The sequence below is a fragment of the Cherax quadricarinatus genome, chromosome 44, assembly GCF_038502225.1.
Source record: "Cherax quadricarinatus isolate ZL_2023a chromosome 44, ASM3850222v1, whole genome shotgun sequence".
In the NCBI taxonomy this organism is placed as follows: Eukaryota; Metazoa; Arthropoda; class Malacostraca; order Decapoda; family Parastacidae; genus Cherax; species Cherax quadricarinatus.
The window spans coordinates 12,151,796-12,170,283 of record NC_091335.1 but is presented as its reverse complement, the minus strand read 5'-3'; the positions used below and the strand labels follow the sequence as shown (position 1 = coordinate 12,170,283).

Genomic DNA, 18,488 nt, shown 5'->3' with positions numbered 1-18,488 from the left:
CTCAACTATCGTACTTGCAAAGGTGGTCCAGCCAACTGAAGATAGATAGACAGGTGTGGCCCTTGGGCTGCTGCCTGGGTGAGGCCGAGTAAAGAATGGTGACATGGAAGAACATGGATGAGTGATTTAGAGTGTAAAAGAACTTCTATATAGCTTTAAAGTGTCAAAGGTTAAAATAAAAGCTTACAGTTTTGAGTTTCTTGGCTTGTTGCCTCTTCTAATTACTTGTGCATAGCAACAAGTAGAGTATGGCTCATACCTGTTGTACACCACAAAAAAAAAAAAATTCTTACAATGCCGACTAAAACATACGAGTTTCATAAACCTTTTAGCATGTGTGATGTGTAGCAAGTATCTCAAATTATATCCAGCAATATATATAATAATGTGTGTGACTGTTTTGTCAAAGTATGCACATTAGTGGCTGATGGTGATGAGACAAGGTCAGTATACCAATGCATCTCATCCATATATATATGTCGTGCCGAATAGGCAGAACTTGCGATCTTGGCTTAAATAGCAACGCTCATCTTGCCATATAGGACAAGTGAAAATTTGTGTATGCAATAATTTCGCCAAAATCATTCTGAACCTAACGAAAAAAAATATATTTCACCGTGTTTGTTTAGTATTAAATTATTGTAAACAAATCTAAAATATATTTAGTTGGGTTAGGCTAAAATAAATTGCACTTGTGGTAATAAGGTTAGGTAAGTTTTCTAAGTTCCTTTTGGTGCAAAATTATAAATTTTTACATCAACATTAATGAAAAAAATATATCTTTAAACGTATAAGAGAAAATTTTAGAAAGGACTTAATTTTAAATGAGTTCTTGCTAACTGACCAGTTTTACATATTCGGCACGACACACACACACACACACACACACACACACACACACACACACACACACACACACACACACACACACACACACACACACACACACATATATATATATATATATATATATATATATAAACAGTGGAGTCCACCTCTGGTGTAAATTGTGGGACCCATAGCCTCGGAGAAGTGGATAAAAAGGCTTCAAGGAAAAATATTTGGATTTCTTCCTGAAGCCGTTTGAATATTCCACTTCCCCTACCACCCCATCTTTTGAAATATATTTTTTTTTTACTAATAGGAATATTTTATTACATAATATGGTACAGAAGATTTAAGAGATACATTGTTGATATAAAGGTGGCATATATGGTACATGTTGTTACGTGTGTGTCACTGATTATAAGGCGAAAATCTCATCCAGCTCCTCAGAGCTGGGGCGTGTGCCCAAAATACAGCAGGCATTACCCCTTGGAACAGCCACACTGAGCCGCTGGAACAGAAAACTAGCTGCCCTGGGATCCCTAGTTACCCTGATGAGTCTTTTTCCCAGCTCCTTAAGGAATTTAGATGCACTCTTTCCCCATAAGCCAAGGGTCTCTGAGCCTATGGGAACAAACATATAATGATGGGCAAGTTCTCCATATTTTCTAGACTTTTGGGACTCCCTGAAGCTGGCAGCTGCCCCTCCTTCATATATATATATATATATATATATATATATATATATATATATATATATATATATATATATATATATATATATATATATATTGTACCATGTTATCTCTTATAATGCAAAGAAAAAATCCATTTCATACATCTTGAACACATGCAATGTATGAACAGTATCTCAATTTCCAGAGAAGTACAATGCTGTGTGTGATTGTTTTGTTGCTATAAGGCATATGCATGAAGTGGATAATGAAGACCCAAGGACTGCACATGAAGTCTATCACCTATACTGAACAGTGCTAAAGAGTAAGACTACACCCCAGTTTCATTTACTATATTGAAAGTCAAAGGTACATAGACATTTTCAACACTTCTTCAGCACAATATTTTGCTATAAGTAAATATACTGTATATTCACCTTGATTAGCCCTACACTCTCCATGAAGAATAATGAAGAGGTTTTTTTTTTGTGTGGAAATGCATGACATAGTTAAGTAGTTTTGAGTGTATACTGTATTGAGGTGTCGAGTAATACAATACGTTGAGTTCAATGGGTCAATGTATAATAACTACAATGAGATTTACTTTTACAGTGTTATAAAGGATAATACTGTCCTGCAAAATATTAAGAATGGAACATGAACTCATCTAATGGCAATGATGATGTCATACAGAGCAAAATAATCAGTATTGAAGATTTTTAAGAAATGAAATATAATTTAAAATGTTGATAGGTAAAATAGAAGAATTAGAGTACATACATACATGAGAGAGATAAACATACACATTTTTTTTGCACCTTTAAAACATCATCAGTAGAAGATCTGTTCTCTGAGCTATGAAACAGCTCAGAGAATGGGGGTTGAATACCGCATATGCAGTATTCAACCCCCATTCACCAAAATTGATCTCTCTTTCATTTATAGAATTTATAAAATGCTATGTACCTTTTACAAAGCAAAAGATCTGCACATAGATTACCTGCATGTCTATCAATATCACTCGTACTATTCTCATTTACATCCTTATTTCTGATGACTTACTTGCATAACATTGGGAAGGCCAAAGAGGAAAGATATGAAGCAAACAACCAAGACCAGAATTTCGTGATGCTTCAGGTACTTCCGAATCAATTTGGGAAATCCATCTTGAAGGGATGTGATGATGACCTGCAACAAAGTTAGAAAGTTTTTTTTTTTCAACACTCTGGCTGTCTCCTACTGAGGCAGGGTGACCCAGAAAAAAGAAAAACACGTTAATTATCATTCACACAAAATCACTGTCTCTGCAGAGGTGCACAGATACAACATCTGAGATGTCACTCCAAACAGTAAATATCCCAAACCCCTCCTTTAAAGTGTAGGAATTGTACTTCTCCCATCTAGGACTCAAATCCGACTTACTAATTTCCCTGAATCTCTAAACAAAATATTACCCTACTCACACTCCAACAGCCCGTCATTTCCCAAAAACCATTCGTCTCCACTCACTCCTGCCTAACATGTTCATACATGACTGCTGTATGTCCAAGCCCCTTGAACACAAAAATTTTCTTATTAGACATTATTTTTTTCTAAAAAGCTGCCCATAAAAGCAATGGAATGCTTTAAGTGATATGTATCACTTATACTGAAAGTAATCATGAATTTTCTAAAGGTTCAATGGAAAGTAAGACAAAACTTGTGAAAATAGATGAAAATTACTTACCAAGTGATTTTGGGAAGCAATACCTAAATGTAAATATTACAACGTCATACAGGATGTCCTCATCTTATGCTTGTAAATGTTTACTAAAAAAATCACATGCAATGCAAACCAGCATAACATAGGGCATGTTTGTCCATTAACAATGTTGTTAAAAGGAATACTTTTCAAGGTGACTTCTGAAAATTATTTTTCTCTTGCCCTCCCTCACCAATTAGGAGGACTACAATGAAATAAGCAAGTCATGTGTTATGAATTTAAATGTGTAATGCAGATCTGTGTTATGCAGATCAGCATTATGCAAGGACTCCCTTAAAGTACTACAGTACTGCATACTCATGTCACTTATTTTGAACAATAAGAAACAGCTTACTGGATACACTTGTACTGTATAAAAAACATTTCATAAATAGGAGTAAGCAGAAACTCAACTGATCAGTAACATGCAGAGATGAACATAAAATGAACCTACCTCAACTGTAGCAAACTGTGAATCAAGGCCTAGAATAAGTAGCATTATAAAAAAGAGGATGGCCCAAACATTTGCATATGGCATCTTTGCAAGAGCTTGTGGGTACACCATGAACACTAGTCCAGGACCTGCAAAAAACAGAGTATTGCTATAAATATATGTAATTTTTTCTTTCAATGACTTTTCAGTTAAGTCACTCAAACGATAATGCACTGTACCTTCTAATAATATTAATACCAAAATACTGTTCTAATCTGTGATTAAACTGTCAACATTTTCTGTAAACTGACACTGGTCCACCAATCACTAAATGTTTAATAATTAAACAATGATCACAAATAACAAATTACTCGTAATCAGTACCATTACTACACTACAATTTCAAAAGATTGTTTGTGGTGTACCTAGGCATTAGTTAAATACTGCCTCCACTGACCACTTGTTCAGGCCTATTCAACACAACAGTCTTTGAGTGTAGAATTCTTGGCCTGACATGTAAAAACTACTTTTCTCTGGAGAATATACAGAATAGTGCGAGACCTCAAGAGCCTTGGTCTGGTATACCAGTGGCATATGCAGCCCACTAATGCCTAATAGACCCATAAGCCTATTTGGGCTCTCGTCTGTGGAAGATACTGTATTTTTTTGTTGTTGCTGGAAAATACCTTGTTGATATTGGAGGGTTGCCAGGGAGTAATATATTTTTTTTCTTTTTTTTTTAAACTTCAGCTGTCTCCCACTGTTTATGAGACAAAAAAGAAGACACCAGCACTCCAACTGTTTCTTTAAAATACTCTTGACATTCTAATGCCTACCATTTAACCTTTTATTATCGAGCACATATTCTGGCAGAATGCTGTTGTAATGTACTTCTTCATACCTTATATATTTATTTATTATTTCTTTTCTATTACATACTAAACTTTTTGGTAAGAGCACGCCAGCCAAAGGTTCACTGCTGTCATGTACAACAAGCACTCAAAAACTTTTTTACTATACATTCCACAATAATCTCCCAACACTTTTCTCTTATTTGGCTCAAAATTCCTTAAGCATATATGTACCTAACACTTCCCACAATCTCTCCTCTTGCCCCTCCAAGTGAATGAACATATTTTAAAGTACAGTATATTACATAAATCTTGATTTAAACATTTATATCCATTCTTTCCTTTATGTCAATACTAATTCAACAATATCATCATATCTGTTGTAGATCTATCTAAGGTATAGTTGAGTGAATTCCTTTTAACTTTTTTCCATTGAGATTCTGGCCCATTTTAACATTTTTCATTAAGTGCAGTGACAGCCACCTTTTGTTAATTCGTAACATACACATTCATTGATTTCTTAACATTTTTATTTTTTTTTTTTTTTTTTATTATCACACCGGCCGATTCCCACCAAGGCAGGGTGGCCCGAAAAAGAAAAACTTTCACCATCATTCACTCCATCACTGTCTTGCCAGAAGGGTGCTTTACACTACAGTTTTTAAACTGCAACATTAACACCCCTCCTTCAGAGTGCAGGCACTGTACTTCCCATCTCCAGGACTCAAGTCCGGCCTGCCGGTTTCCCTGAATCCCTTCATAAATGTTACTTTGCTCACACTCCAACAGCACGTCAAGTATTAAAAACCATTTGTCTCCATTCACTCCTATCAAACACGCTCACGCATGCCTGCTGGAAGTCCAAGCCCCTCGCACACAAAACCTCCTTTACCCCCTCCCTCCAACCCTTCCTAGGCCGACCCCTACCCCGCCTTCCTTCCACTACAGACTGATACACTCTTGAAGTCATTCTGTTTCGCTCCATTCTCTCTACATGTCCGAACCACCTCAACAACCCTTCCTCAGCCCTCTGGACAACAGTTTTGGTAATCCCGCACCTCCTCCTAACTTCCAAACTACGAATTCTCTGCATTATATTCACACCACACATTGCCCTCAGACATGACATCTCCACTGCCTCCAGCCTTCTCCTCGCTGCAACATTCATCACCCACGCTTCACACCCATATAAGAGCGTTGGTAAAACTATACTCTCATACATTCCCCTCTTTGCCTCCAAGGACAAAGTTCTTTGTCTCCACAGACTCCTAAGTGCACCACTCACTCTTTTTCCCTCATCAATTCTATGATTCACCTCATCTTTCATAGACCCATCCGCTGACACGTCCACTCCCAAATATCTGAATACATTCACCTCCTCCATACTCTCTCCCTCCAATCTGATATTCAATCTTTCATCACCTAATCTTTTTGTTATCCTCATAACCTTACTCTTTCCTGTATTCACCTTTAATTTTCTTCTTTTGCACACCCTACCAAATTCATCCACCAATCTCTGCAACTTCTCTTCAGAATCTCCCAAGAGCACAGTGTCATCAGCAAAGAGCAGCTGTGACAACTCCCACTTTGTGTGTGATTCTTTGTCTTTTAACTCCACGCCTCTTGCCAAGACCCTCGCATTTACTTCTCTTACAACCCCATCTATAAATATATTAAACAACCACGGTGACATCACACATCCTTGTCTAAGGCCTACCTTTACTGGGAAAAAATTTCCTTCTTTCCTACATACTCTAACTTGAGCCTCACTATCCTCGTAAAAACTCTTCACTGCTTTCAGTAACCTACCTCCTACACCATACACTTGCAACATCTGCCACATTGCCCCCCTATCCACCCTGTCATATGCCTTTTCCAAATCCATAAATGCCACAAAGACCTCTTTAGCCTTATCTAAATACTGTTCACTTATATGTTTCACTTAACAATCATACTAAATTCAAACAACCCAATTTAAAAATTTCATTATTCTTCTTATTACTGAACATGCAACAAAAGATGTACAGTACAGTATTCAACTTCTCATTCCAGTTATTTTAGTCACCTATGACAAGCTATGGAGGAAAGTGCCAACCTACTTTTTGACAGGCCAAGTGGAAAGAAAAGGAAAGATAAACAAGATTAAGAAATACTGTATTAAAGAAACACAAGAAGGTAAAGGTAAGAAGATAATGAATGCATGTACAAATTAAAAATAAATAAATTGCCATTTATATTTCAACATGATTCATAATGTCCTGACTTGGAAATGCCTTAACAGTTATAAAATTCAATAAAAGAAGATATGACAATCTTTATGTCTACAATAGTGAAACCATTGCAACTTTGCCAATATCTGAATATTTAAACAAGACTAACCACATGATTTGGGCTACAACAATTTATAATTAGTAAGTACTGTACCTAAATTATTTAATAACAGTTTGGTAATCTCTTGACCTACCTTCTGCAACAACATCATCAATTTCTTTCCCTTGCTCCAGAGCAATGTTGCCTAGTGTAGAGAAGACAATCATACCGGCCATCAGCGATGTCATTGAGTTTGTGATGCTGATTGCCCAGGTGTCTATCACTATGTTGTTATTGAACTTGTTGTATGATGCTAATGCTATCATTGATCCAAATGCAATGCCTATACTGTTGAAGTTTTGGGCAGCTGCATTTACCCACACCTAAAATAAAGAAAGCACATAACACATGTTCTGTTATCTAAATGCGAATGGACTATTTGAAATAAATTTCCAGCCAAAAAACACTGTCTAAGACCAATAATCAAGTTACTATCAAGATAACAGAATATTCTTTTGCTATTTTGCAATTAAATCCAGCTTGTATGTCCACTAAGATGCTACAAAGTGATGATTGAAAGGGGAAAGGGGTATGTAATGAGCCTAACTAGGTGATGTCAAAATCCAATGTTTGAGCAATTACTGAAAACAGATGTAGCTGTTTGGATTTACTTTAAGAGAATTGAAGGCAGTTTAATCCTTTAACTTTTTATCACAGTTATAACACTACAAGGAACAGTTTGCTACCACAACCCTCCTATTGTTGCCACAACCACCATTACTATTTCAATGCTATCTTGAATATCAGCAAAGGTTCTTACCTCCTATTTCTGGCTTCCAGTATTATTCATAATTTGGGGGGAATCATAATGAAAAATGATGGGGAGGAGAAAAAAAATATAAAGTAAAAACATATATTGTGAGACAGGGTTTACATACACACAGGTGGTCATCAGCAAACTGGAGTTAGCATTATGTACTCAGCTAGGGGTGATCTTTATCTACTGAAAATGAAAGCCAGCTAAATGTTTTAAATATACACTACTACTTATTTGTTCACATCTCTCTTAAACTCCTGATATGTCATTTGTATACCTAGGCATTTTCTCAATTTTAGTTTTAAAATCAGTATTTTTTTCTGAGAGTTAGCCTCAAATCCTGCCAACATGTCAGCAAGATTATGCAAATTAAACAGGATGAGGGGCAGAGCTCCCTACATAAATCCTTACTAAATGGTACTGATACTTTTGTGACAAGAAATTAGCTTATTTTACCTGAGCTTGCAGTAGGAGCTCCCATCGAGGTTCAAAAAAGTACTGAAGACCTTTATTAGCACCTGGTAATGTCAATGCTCGCCAGAGGAATGCCCCAATTAGCAAGTAGGGAAGAGTTGCTGTCACATATACCACCTGAAAATATATATATAGATTAATTATTTTAGTTTCCCTGATGTCTCTTTTACCCTTTTTTTGTAATTTACATTACTGCAACTCTCTATGACCCATCTCAGGTTTAGCATTTAATGTGATTTTGTATTGTTATTCTCCATGTGGAAGTAGAAAAAAATTCATCCTCCGTAAGCCAAGGGTGTCGTAAGAGGCAACTAAAACGTCAGGAGCAAGGGGCTAGTAACCCTTTCTCCTGTATACAGTATTATATTTAAAAACAGAAACTTTCATTTTCCTTTTAGGTCACCCTGCCTCAGTGGGATACGGCCAGTTTACTGAAAAAAAAAGTATACTTTAAATTTATCACAAAACTAGCCTAATTTTACTTCTCTTTTTATCAAAAGTGCTGATTTTTCATATACAGTATGTTAACTGAATGAGTAAGCTATATGTTCATACCGAAATTTGTCAAGAACTCTTAATACAGTATAAAAACTCTTTTGCTTAGTGGAGAGTGGAGGTTGTACATACAGTGCACATTGTTTGCCACTGTATAACTTCACCAGTGACTTGTTGAAGGGTTTACCAAGCTTTCAGCAGAATTAAATGACTTCTATAAAGGGTTTACCAAGCTGGTAGCACAATTAAGTGACTTTTGAAAGGGATTTACCTAGCTTGCAGCAGAATTAAGTGAGTTTCAAAAGGGGTTTACCAAGCTTATAACAGAACTGTGTGACTTTTAAAAGGGGTTTACCAAGCTTGTAGCAGAAATGACTTTTGAAAGGGGTTTACCAAGCTTGCACTGGTAATTACAGAGAAATACAATATGTACTACTGTATTGTGTATAAAATGTTCAAAAACTTTACTTTCATTATTGTACAGATTTTTTTTTTTTTATCAAATGCAGTAATTTTTGTGTATGTTTATTTTATAAATGGTGGGCTCAAGATTGTATAGTGGAAATTAGTTAATAAATTCTGGGATAAAATGCATTGATGTTCCATATCAAAATGACCACAATTACATGATCTACTTAACTAGCTACAAAAATATTTTCATAAACAAGGATATTTAGATCAAAAGACTATAAGCCCTCTTTAGTTTGGATAAAAGAACAATCACTGTGCACTAAGACTTGTCAATTATTTTATAAAATGGAGCAACATCAGTTCAAGATGCAAATGTTGAGATATTGAATGAAAGGAAAAGAAGATAAAAAAAGTGGATAGGAAATTTACATTCAAAAGAATGGAGAGAGACTTCTGAGTGTAGCAAGATATGAATCTAATGTTAATACACAAATGTCACTGTTCAGTAACAGCAAATAACAATGATAGATAGATACCTGTACTTATATTTACTGCAATCCTAAAACAGAGTCCTGGTAAAAATATAAACAAGAAATTCATTTTGTTTGAAAATACTTACACTGCACTTCAGAAACATATAATAATTATAATTTTATTCAAAAGCAAAAATCCATACACTTTCAGGAACAGTAATGAAACTGTCATACTCACACGTCCTGAAGACTTGACAGACTTCCAAAGTGAGAAGTAGACAAGCATCCACGCACTAAACAGTGCCAAAAGTATCTCGAACCTTATGGACCCCATGTCATTTATTCCTTCACTCTTTTGTAGAACCACTTCACTATTTCAAAAATATAATGAATAATTAGCAAGAGAGAATACAACTTCATGTACTATATTTTTGAGCATTAGATTATTTTAGGCCTCATAATAAGAATATTCAAATACATTAACTGTATGGATAAAATATTACATCAGAGATAAACTGAAAATATGTACAGTACTGTAGTGAACAGCTACAAGTCAAATACTAACTCAAAAAATTCTTCTGTTGCAGATTTAGTTCCATTTGGTGCTTTAATGCCTGGACCATAATCATCAAAGCAGTTGACAGCCCATGTAGTATTGCAATGACTCCATGGTAATTCAGCATAAAATGATTGCACAAGATAGAATATTACCCACGCAATGATGACGTTATAGTATGTACACAGCAAGAAAGATATCACCACAGTACCCACTCCAGCACCTGCGAAGATATGGCTCATGTGGATTTACTGTAGTAGAAGAAAAGTCACTGGCTAAGATAGATTGATTGTGCAATGTGCATCCTCTGTGACTCATAAGGCAATACTGTATGAGTAAATCTGCCCAAAAATGCTGTGCACAGCTTTGGACATTTTATAAAAGGCAAACCCACTCAATGTAATGTTTACTGTATGTACACTAAAAAAAATCATTATTGTAATTATTTGTAATTATTAATTAAAATTCTTACTATTGTGCTCCCTTATACTACATTCCTGATACTGAATGATATACTGGTGTGACTGAGTATTGTTTATTTCTTATACACCACTAACTATGGCAACATCAAGTACCTTTCCCAAGGGTATGACATTAAGTTCATATTGTCATCTATAATGTCAAGTGCTTGGATCCAAAATGTCTGGTGTCAGGCCATATTGCCAAACTCTGTTGCCTTCAACAGAGTTTGGCAACATGGCCTGTTGACACTTCAACAGGTTGTTTCAAAATCTCCCTGTACAGACCATTTCCTTGTAGATGCTATAAATGTCCACAATGGGATCACACTGTTAAGAGATGCCCCACCCTTCAAACTGGTGTGAAGTGTGCTCTAAGGTCCATCCATCCCAGCAGTATTATAACCTGTTAGGAAAACACCAGTAAGTCTCTATGAAATGTGTCAACTGTGAGCGAATGTGAGATGCAGAGAAAATGCCACATCTTGACTGCAGAAAGTGGCCTGCCCACAATTCTACTGGCAACTCTGGGACCCACAACCCACCAACCATCACCTATATCCCCCAGGACCAGGAATGAGGTATGCAGCATGCTGCCTTAGATCATACTAAAGGCAGCTCTTTCAGCATCACCTGTATGTGGGTCTGATTATATGGGTGTCAGCAAACAGGCTGATGATACAGGGAGGATCATAAGCTCTATAACTGTGTAGGTCAGGAGGTGGGAGTCTGTTTGTATACCACACCATAACAATTGTGTTGACACTATGTTGCCAGCTGATTTGGGACAGATCGCTGGTCCTGTGACAGGAGAACCTGGCATCAGTGCTTTCCCCTCCAGATCGTGGACCTGGCCACAGTCTCAGCTGACCCAGGTCTGACTTCAGCAAATGAGAGGAATACAGAATCAATTATGCAAGAGTTGCCCTTGCTTGTGAAGCAGCTGCAGCAGAAATATTATCATCTAAAGAATTACATTCAACAACATGAGGAAAATGTGCAGTATCTGCCAGCAGGGTTGTCTGTGATAATGAAGTGTAACCAAAAACTTTCAATTTTTGGATTTTAGTTCCTTATTGTTGGACTAGTTTTAATAAAACTTATCAATACAAACAAGGACCAGAAATGGCAATAATTAATATAAATACAAAATTAAGATGTGTAAATGAATTATGAAGGCATTGGAAATACCCTATCAAAATAAGGAGTAAAGAAAAAGAGAATATATGAGAGCTACAAGTTCATTAAAGAATATGAGACAACAGGCAAAATGAAACTTACTGAAACCAGAAACAGTGAGAAAAAACAAATAAAAATATATAAAATACATCAAAATTAAATACATTATAGATGGGATATTTTCGGCACAAACTGGTATTACAAGCACACACATATAAACTTAAAAAGAAAACAGAAACACTACCTCAAAAAAGATAATAACCTTTGAAAATAGGGCATATCTTCTCTAATGCAGCAATAGGTCCTCTTCGTGTGTACTGGCCTACAGTCAGTTCCATCAATAGCAGTGGGATGCCACACAAGAACATCATTAGAAAGTATGGGATGAGAAAGGCACCTGTGGATAAACCTTTAGTCACTAACCAGATGTAAGTGCAGTGAGTGTTTATAATGATAGGAAAACTGCCTATAAATAGTTATGACACTTCTGTAACTAAATGGGTATGACAGTTCTCTCATATACGTACATACATACATACATACATACATACATACATACATACATACACACACACACACACACACACACACACACACACACACACACACACACACACACACACACACACACACACACACACACACACACACACACACACACACACACACATATCTAACAGGCAGGCAACAGCGAGTCATGGTCCGTGATGTCCTTAGAGAGGGAGCAGGGACACTACGTGTGCCACTAACCAAAATCTTCAACACTTTCCTTGAAACTGGGCAACTACCTGAAGTATGGAAGAAGGCAAATGTAGTCCCCATCTTTAAGAAGGGAGACAGAAATGAAGCACTAAATTATAGACCAGTGTCACTGACATGTATAGTATGCAAAGTCTTGGAAAAGATTATCAGGAGAGTGGTGGAGCACCTGGAGCGGAACAAGATTATAAATGACAGCCAGCACGGATTCACGGAAGGCAAATCCTGTGTCACAAACCTACTAGAGTAAATGAAGTAAGAAATGAGAGGGAGGGGTGGGTTGATTGCATTTTCTTGGACTGCAAGAAGGCCTTCAACACAGTTCCTCACAAGAGATTAGTACAGAAGCTAGAGGAACAGGCACGTATAAAAAGGAAGAGCACTGCAATGGATCAGAGAATACCTAACAGGGAGGCAACAGTGAGTCATGGTCCGTGATGAGGTATCACAGTGGGTGCCAGTGACAAGCGGGGTCCCACAGGGGTCAGTCCTGGAACCAGTGCTATTCTTGGTATATGTGAACGAAATGACGAAAGGAATAGACTCAGAAGTGTTCCTGTTTGCAGATGACGTGAAGTTAATGAGGAGAATTAAATCAGACGCAGACCAGACAGGTCTACAAAGAGACTTGGACAGGCTGGATGTGTGGTCCAGAAACTGGCTCCTAGAATTTAACCCCGCCAAATGCAAAGTCATGAAGATCGGAGGAGGGCAAAGAAGACCGCAGACAGAATATAGGCTAGGAGGCAAAAGGCTGCAAACCTCACTCAAGGAGAAAAACCTAGGAGTGAGTATAATACGAAGTACATCGCCAGAAGCACACAATAACCAGATAACTGCTGCGGCATATAGGCGCTTGGCAAACCTGAGAATAGCATTCCGGTACCTCAGTAAGGAATCGTTCAAGACTTTATACACTGTGTACGTCAGGCCCATACTGGAGTATGCAGCACCAGTTTGGAACCCACATCTGGTCAAACACGAGTAAAGAAATTAGAGAAAGTGCAAAGGTTTGCAACAAGGCTAGTTCCAGAACTAAGGGGAATATCCTATGAAGAAAGATCTGACAACACTGGAGGACAGGAGGGTCAAGGGAGACATGATAACGACATACAAAATACTGCTTTAAGACGAGGTATGATAAAGCTCATGGAGCAGGGGGAGAGAGGACCTAGTAGAGGTCGGTGAAGAGGCGGGGCCAGGAGCTGAGTCTCGACCCTTGCAACCACAATTAGGTGAGTACAATTAGGTGAGTATATATACACACACACGCACGCACACACGCGCGCACACACACACACACACACACACACACACACACACACACACATCAACCAAATAACTGCTGCAGCATATGGGCGCCTGGCAAACCTCAGAACAGCATTCCAACATCTTAATAAGGAATCGTTCAGGACCCTGTACACCGTGTACGTTAGGCCCATATTGGAGTATGCGGCACCAGTTTGGAACCCACACCTAGCCAAGCATGTAAAGAAACTAGAGAAAGTGCAAAGGTTTGCAACAAGACTAGTCCCAGAGTTAAGAGGTATGTCCTATGAGGAGAGCTTAAGGGAAATCAACCTGACGACACTGGAGGACAGGAGAGATAGGGGGGACATGATAACGACTTACAAAATACTGAGAGGAATTGACAAGGTGGACAAAGACAGGATGTTCCAGAGACTGGACACAGCAACACGGGGACACAGTTGGAAGCTAAAGACACAGATGAATCAAAGGGATGTTAGGAAGTATTTCTTCAGCCACAGAGTAGTCAGGAAGTGGAATAGTTTGGGAAGCGATGTAGTGGAGGCAGGATCCATACATAGCTTTAAGCAGAGGTACGATAAAGCTCATGGTTCATGGAGAGTGGCCTAGTAGCGACCAGTGAAGAGGCGGGGCCAGGAGCTTGGACTCGACCCCTGAAACCTCAACTAGGTGAGTACAACTAGGTGAGTACACACACACACACACACAGGGACAAGGGGTCACAACTGGAAGCTGAAGACTCAGACGAGTCACAGGGACGTTAGGAAGTATTTCTTCAGTCATAGAGTTGTCAGCAAGTGGAATAGCCTAGCAAGTGAAGTAATGGAGGCAGGAACCATACATAGTTTTAAGAAAAGGTATGACAAAGCTCAGGAAGCAGAGAGAGAGAGGACTCAGTAGCGATCAGTGAAGAGGCGGGGCCAGGAGCTGAGTCTCGACCCCTGCAACCACAATTAGGTGAGTACACACACACACAGACTGGACAGTGGTCCAGAAACTGGCTTCTCGAATTTAACCCTGCCAAATGCAAAGTCATGAAGATTAGGGAAGGGCAAAGAAGACTGCAGACAGAGTATAGGCTATGTGGACAAAGACTGCAAACCTCACTCAAGGAGAAAGATCTTGTGGTGACCATAACACCGAGCACGTCTCCGGAAGCACACATCAACCAGATAACTGCTGCAGCATACGGGCGCCTGGCAAACCTGAGAATAGGGTTCCGATACCTTAATAAGGAATCGTTCAAGACACTGTACACTGTGTACGTCAGGCCCATACTGGAGTATGCAGCACCCGTTTGGAACCCACACCTGGTCAAGCACATCAAGAAGTTAGAGAAAGTACAAAGGTTTGCAGCAAGGCTAGTTCCAGAGCTCAGGGAAATATCCTACGATGAGAGGTTTAGGGAAATCGGACTGACGACACTGGAGGACAGAAAGGCCAGGGGAGACATGATAACGGCATACAAGATACTGCAGGAATAGATAAGGTGGACAGAAACAGGATGTTCCAGAGAGGGGACACAGAAACAAGGGGTCACAACTGGGAGCTGAAGACTCAGACGAGTCACAGGGACGTGAGGAAGTATTTCTTCAGTCATAGAGTCGTCAGGAAGTGGAATAGCCTAGCAAGTGATGTAGTGGAGGCAGGAACCATACACAGCTTTAAGACGAGGTATGACAAAGCTCAGAGAGCAGAGAGAGAGAGGACCTAGTAGTGATCAGTGAAGAGGCAGAGCCAGGAGCTGAGTCTCGACCCCTGCAACCACAATTAGGTGAGCACACACACACACACACACACTCGCAGGAACCAGGGATCAGATGAGAATGGTTCTGGTAGGGAGGAGTGGATGGAGGAGCAGTGGAAAAGGATGGAACAAGAGTGGGAGAAAAAATTAGGAGAGCTTTCTGAAAAAATGGAGAAAGAGCTCTCTGTGAAATTGAAAAAGAGGTTGGAGAAGGAGACAAAGAATTGGGAGGCACAAGTCGAAACTGCAGTAGCCAGGATAAGGGTCCTAGAAGTTGAGATAAATAGGCTGAAGCGAGTTACAGGGGCAGTGACCAGAGAAGACACAGCATATGAAGCTGAGAGGCCGAACAGGAAGGAAGGAGATATGAATTATGCTAAGGTCATATCAGCCTGCCAAGAAGGGCCAAGGAGTGAAAGGGAAGAACAGCTGGGTGCTGATGGAGAGGGTGATAGGTCGAATGCTGAGGCACAACCATGCTATCAAGAGCCACTGGAAAAATCAAAGGAGAAAATGACCACATACAGGCAGGATCCAGAGTCACAGAGGGTGAGGCAATGGGAGGAGGAAAGGGCAAAATCAGTGTTTATCCATGGGCTTTAGGAGAGAGAGGACAGGACACACACTGAAAGGCGGCAGGAAGAAAGAAAGGAGATTGAGAAAATCATCACAGAAATAGGTGAAGAGATGGACAAGATTGTAAATTTTCAGAGAATAGGGGGATACTCCAAATGGAGAGACCGACTGATCAAGCTGATTCTCAAGACGGAAACAGTGCGGGACAGGATCCTCCAAGAGAAACCACGGTTGAAATACTCGGAAGAGTACAAGAGGGTGTTCCTAGACAGAGACAGAACACAAACAGAATGACAGCAGATGAGGGAGAGGACAAAAAAGCAAAAGGAGCTAGGAAAGGAGACAAGGATGGAACCAGCAGAGGTCAGTCAGAGCAGAACAGAGCAGCAAGGGCAAGCACACACACAACTATTCTCAGAACCCCACAACCTATCACACCATCCCAACACACACTACAATCCATACCCACAGCTTCCATCCAACACCGAGCTATAAAATCCCACAATATGCTACCAGGTCTCCCACCCTCACAGGCCCCCCAAACCACAGTGTTGGAAAGGAAACTGAAGGTATGGTACACAAACGCTGATGGAATAACAAATAAGTGGGAGGAGTGGCACGAAAGAGTCAAAGAGGCATCACCGGACATCATAGCTCTCATAGAAACCAAGCTTACAGGTATGATAACAGATGCCATCTTTCCAATGGGATACCAGATCCTGAGGAAAGACAGAGGGAACAGGGGAGGTGGAGGAGTGGCATTGCTGATCAAAAACTGATGGAATTTTGATGAGCTGGAGAGAGGAGACAGCGGAGAAGAAAGTGATTACATAGCGGGAACGCTTCACTCTGGAGGTCCCAAGGTGGTAATAGCAGTGATGTATAACCCACCACAGAACAGCAGGAGGCCAAGGCAAGAGTACGATGAGAGCAATAGAGCGATGGTTGACACACTGGCTGCAGTGGCCAGAAGAGCTCATGCATGCAGGACAAAGCTCCTGATCATGGGTGACTTTAACCACAAGTAGATCGATTGGGAGAACTTAGAGCTGCATGGGGGCCAAGATACATGGAGGGCTAAGATGATGGAGGTGGTATTGGAAAACTTCATGTACCAACACGTAAGGGACACTACAAGAGAGAGAGGAGAGGATGAACCAGCAAGGCTGGACTTAGTATTCACCTTGAGTAGTGCAGATATCGAGGACATCACATATGAAAGACCCTATGGGGCCAGCGATCATGTGGTTTTAAGCTTCGAATACACAGTAGAGCTACAAGTGGAGGGAGAAGCAGGAAGGCCAGGATGAATGAAGCCAAACTACAAGAAAGGGGACTACATGGGAATGAGGAACTTCCTGAACGAGGTTCAGTGGGACAGAGAACTGGCAGGGAAGCCAGTTAATGAGATGATGGAATATGTAGCAACAATATGCAAGGAGGCTGAGGAGAGGTTTGTACCCAAGGGTAACAGGAATAATGAAAAAGCCGGGATGAGCCCATGGTTCACCCAAAGGTGCAGGGAGGCAAAAACCAAGTGTGCTAGGGAATGGAAGAAATATAGAAGGCAAAGGACCCAGTAGAATAAGGAGAGCAGTCGTAAAGCCAGAAACGAATATGCACAGATAAGAAGGGAGGCCCAAAGACAATATGAAAACGACATAGCAGCGAAAGCCAAATCTGACCCGAAACTGTTATACAGCCACATCAGGAGGAAAACAACAGTCAAGGACCAGGTAATCAGGCTAAGGAAGGAAGGAAGGAGGAGAGACAACAAGAAATGACCGTGAAGTATGTGAGGAACTCGACAAGAGATTCAAAGAAGTGCTCACAGAGGAGACAGAAGGGGCTCCAGAAAGACGGAGAGGTGGGGCACACCACCAAGTGCTGGACACAGTGCACACAACCGAGGAAGAAATGAAGAGGCTTCTGAGTGAGCTAGGTACCTCAAAGGCAATGGGGCCAGATAACATCTCCCCATGGGTCCTGAGAGAGGGAGCAGAGGTGCTAAGTGTACCCCTAACAACAATATTCAATACATCTATCGAAACAGGGAAATTGCCTGAGGCATGGATGACAGCAAATGTAGTCCCGATCTTTAAAAAAGGAGACAGACATGAAGCACTAAACTACAGACCAGTGTCACTGACATGTATAGTATGCAAAATCATGGAGAAGATTATCAGGAGAAGAGTGGTGGAACACCTAGAAAGGAATGATCTCATCAACAGCAGCCAACGTGGTTTCAGGGATGGGAAATCCTGTGTCACAAACCTACTGGAGTTCTATGACATGGTGACAGCAGTAAGACAAGAGAGAGAGGGGTGGGTGGATTGCATATTCTTGGACTGCAAGAAGGCGTTTGACACATTCCAAACAAGAGATTGGTGCAAAAACTGGAGGACCAAGCAGGGATAACAGGGAAGGCACTACAATGGAT

The 18,488-nt window shown here is 39.9% G+C and overlaps 1 protein-coding gene across 1 annotated transcript in view; it reads right to left on the bottom strand.

Annotated features, from left to right (window-relative positions):
• The window catches only part of LOC128697469 (sodium- and chloride-dependent GABA transporter ine), a 61,121-nt gene that overhangs the window by 13,848 nt on the left and 28,785 nt on the right, over nucleotides 1-18,488 (bottom strand). The window contains exons 4-10 of the mRNA XM_070094101.1: nucleotides 11,960-12,094; nucleotides 10,070-10,283; nucleotides 9,743-9,875; nucleotides 8,108-8,242; nucleotides 6,989-7,217; nucleotides 3,695-3,822; nucleotides 2,562-2,687 (exon numbers count right to left, since the gene is read on the bottom strand). Coding sequence (XP_069950202.1) covers nucleotides 2,562-2,687; nucleotides 3,695-3,822; nucleotides 6,989-7,217; nucleotides 8,108-8,242; nucleotides 9,743-9,875; nucleotides 10,070-10,283; nucleotides 11,960-12,094 — 1,100 coding nt within the window. The remainder of the gene's footprint in view (nucleotides 1-2,561; nucleotides 2,688-3,694; nucleotides 3,823-6,988; nucleotides 7,218-8,107; nucleotides 8,243-9,742; nucleotides 9,876-10,069; nucleotides 10,284-11,959; nucleotides 12,095-18,488) is intronic.